Source organism: Gekko japonicus, unplaced genomic scaffold (assembly GCF_001447785.1).
Source record: "Gekko japonicus isolate JY-2015 unplaced genomic scaffold, Gekko_japonicus_V1.1 scaffold10235, whole genome shotgun sequence".
Lineage (NCBI taxonomy): Eukaryota > Metazoa > Chordata > Lepidosauria > Squamata > Gekkonidae > Gekko > Gekko japonicus.
In genome coordinates, this window is record NW_015215775.1 from 1,358 (window position 1) to 4,633 (window position 3,276).

The following is a 3,276-nucleotide window of genomic DNA, read 5'->3' on the forward strand; positions in this document are numbered from 1 at the left end:
TTTTGATAGGCCGGTTTGACCTAACTGTTTTCAGTTATTTGATTGCAATTAAATAACCAATGAACTTTCCTCCTCATTATGGCTTCCTTTTTGGCTTGGGAATCTATTTGCACAGCAAAATTGGTGCCCAAACAGGGACCGTACTGCTGGTGACTCGGATTTTTGCTGCTAGAGCGGTGCGCCAGACAGTATAAGGAAAGGTGCACCTAGCTGATTTCAGCTATCCTTGTTGCCTCGGGTTAGTTCGTGGGAGCAGCAGTCCTGAGCACTGGTAGGCAGCCCTGAAGTCCAGTGACAAGGAACCCGGTTTCAGTAAGCCGGCTACAGGTACCTCTTTGGGTAGGTCAGTAAATCCTTTGTCAGTCTTCCTTAATTGGGGAGCAGGGGTGTGCCACCTAGGGGATTTCAGGTTATTGGTTTTATTAAAATATTGGGATTGGCTGGGTTCAAGAACATAAGAACGTAAGAGAAGCCAATGGCCCATCAAGTCCAACACTCTGTCACACGGTGGCCAAAAATACCAGGTGCCATCAGGAGGTCCAGAAGTGGGGCCACGTCACTAGAAGCCCTCCCACTTTTGCCCCCCCAAGCACCAAGAATACAGAGCATCACTTGCCCCAGACCAAGAGTTCCTATCTATACCTTGTGGCTAATAGCCACTGATGGACCTCTGCTCCATATGCTTATCTAATTCCCTCTTGAAGCTGTCCATGCTTGTAGCCGCCACCACCTCCTGTGGTTTCTGTGTTGTCTATGGTCTTTTTGCGTGAGAGAGTTATTGTTTTTCCCTTCTGTGGTCTAGCCTTCCTTGTCTGTGGTTTGTGTGCTGTCTGTGACAGAATGGGAAATCAGGGAAGTAAAATTAAAGTTCATACTCCATTGATGTGTATGGTTCAGAATTGGAATAACATAGTGGGTCTGGAGGAGGGGGGAAGGAAATTTAAAGATCTGCCCTATCCTGTTGATAAGCTTGTTAAGTATTGTATGACAACCTGGCCAGGATATGCACTTGAAAACGGGGGGAGATGACAACAGGTTCACTGATCCTTTATACAGCTTGTGAAAGATTTGCGGGTATATTGCAGGGAGCATGAAAAATTGGAGGAATGTGATTATATTGACACATGAGTTCCTGGTCTATTCCAGCTCTTTGATATGACGGGAATAGGTTGTAGAGGCTCAGAAACATGGCTCCGAAGGGTTGTTTATGCGATATAATTCATAGCGGCACGTTTCAGGATTAACAACAGCTTTGCAGCCTACTGGACCAATTGCAATGCCACTATATCTAAAACAAGAAAAACAGAGCAATTAAGTATAAAGAACCTCCTTAGAGTACCTTCTCTCTATCCTAGCTTCACATATACCCCTTGAAAAGTGCCCTGGGCTTCCTTCCAGGACAGTCTAGGTCAGCTGAAGGAGGCTGAGTGCTTGCTTTGAGGAAATCATTTTAAGGAAATGTACATGTGAATGTGAGGAATGTCATCAGAACCTATCCCTATGGCAAACTGTTAATGGGAAAGGAGTCTTTATCTGCCAAGAGGCTACTTGCTTTCTTATTCCAGTTTTCCTTTGCCCCTCCCTGTATGCAAGGAAAGAGGTGTTGTGTCGGTTTTGGGAAGCAATGTTCAGAATCATCCAGTGCCACTTCTCAGCTGTGGCCTACCTGTGACAGCATTCCATTTCTCCACCAAGGCAATCACATCTCATGCAATGATCTGTGTTCCACTTTGAGCCGGATGGATGCCTGTTCCCATCATAAGGATCAATACAACTGCTTTCACACACCAACTCACCTACGGGAGGGAGATCCCTATCAATTGCATTTGCAACACTAACAAAACTATCACGCTTCAGTGAAAACCAGTCCCTAAGACAAAGAGCTCAGTCTGCATAGTGCAACATCCCCCCCCTTATCTTCAAAGTAACTCCACATGAAGAAATGTAGCAATCAAGCTTTTTCTGGCCAGTGAAAGCAACAGGGAATTGGAGCAACAGGGAATTGGAGCTCGCAGCCCTCACCAGGACAGGGTGAGTGAATGAGCTCCCTGTCCTTCTCAGCCCCACTCACTGCTGCTTGCACAGCAAAGGCATCTTTTCCCCCCCCTGGGTGAAACCATCCACCATTTGATACAGTGAGCTGCTCTTTCAGGGAGATGCTGGTCTAGGGCGGTCAGGTCTCCCATTATACCCCCACCCCACCCCGGGTCCTGCTGCTCTCTGCTTAGTGGAATGGGGGGTGGGGATAGGCATCTTTCCAATGTCATGAAATCACTTCTGGCATGAACCTAGCTCTGGGTAGGGAAATTCCTGGAGATTGGGGTGGGTTGGAGCCTGGGGATGGACCTCCTCAGGGTACAATGCTATACAGTCTACCCTCCAAATCACCTATTTTCTCCAGGGGAACTCACCTCTGTCATATGGAGATCAGTTAGAATAGCAGGAGATCTCCAGGCCCCACCTGGAGGTTACATTACAACAAACAAGACCACGTTGTATATTTGTCACTGATGGACTGTAGAATATTCATTATGCTTGTCTGCTTTCCTTTAGATTAAACGCGATAGCGTTCAAAAAACTGTATAAGAATTTACATTGTGATATTTCAAGGGTCAAGGTGTCACTCCCCTTTCCAGCCTTTATTTCAAAGCAGTGAAGTCTTGTGTGTGTATAGTTCCCCAGTTGACCGGAGCCATATGTAGGGCACCCATTACAAAGAAAGAGGACAGGGTGCCATAGTGACATGGGCGCACAGTGGGTCCCAAATTCTTCATAATGTTCTTGCCATATGTATGGCAGCAAGTGAATTTGTGGGAACTCAAAGTGATGTTCCACATTTAACTCTTGTGCTTTTCTATTTCTGGATGTCTAACAGGAACTTCTTAGAGCCAAACTAGACTTTATGAGTGACATGAGTTGGGACACAGATGCCACGTGCCAGGGAACCAGAGAACAGGACAAACACCCCCACAACCCCAAACCCCCATACACTGCCATTTCTGCTGTTGGAAATGGCATGGTACAGAAGCTGGAAGCCCTTCCTCCCCACTCGTAGCACTCTAGAGCCCAATGGAGTAAACCAACTTTGTATGAGTCATTAGCTGTGACAGCAAATGGGGTTGGATACCCATGTCTCAACTCCTGTCACTCGTAATATCTAGTCTGACTCTCAGTGCTCTGCCCAAACTTCAGTTTCCAACACTCTCTGGGGAAAACCATGTCACTTAAAGTGGTATAATATTTTAAAGGGTATTTGTAGAATCAGTGTAGCAGAAC

At 46.3% G+C, this 3,276-nt stretch overlaps 1 protein-coding gene across 1 annotated transcript; it reads right to left on the reverse strand.

Annotated features, from left to right (window-relative positions):
• Window positions 1-1,179: 1,179 nt before the first annotated feature.
• Window positions 1,180-1,796, reverse strand: LOC107125136 (small serum protein 2-like; the record flags this gene model as incomplete). The annotated part of the gene is made up of 2 exons (XM_015428592.1): window positions 1,180-1,288; window positions 1,667-1,796. Coding segments are annotated over 2 exons (239 nt in total), but the record flags the coding sequence as incomplete, so codon positions are not given.
• Between the last annotated feature and the right edge of the window lie 1,480 nt (window positions 1,797-3,276).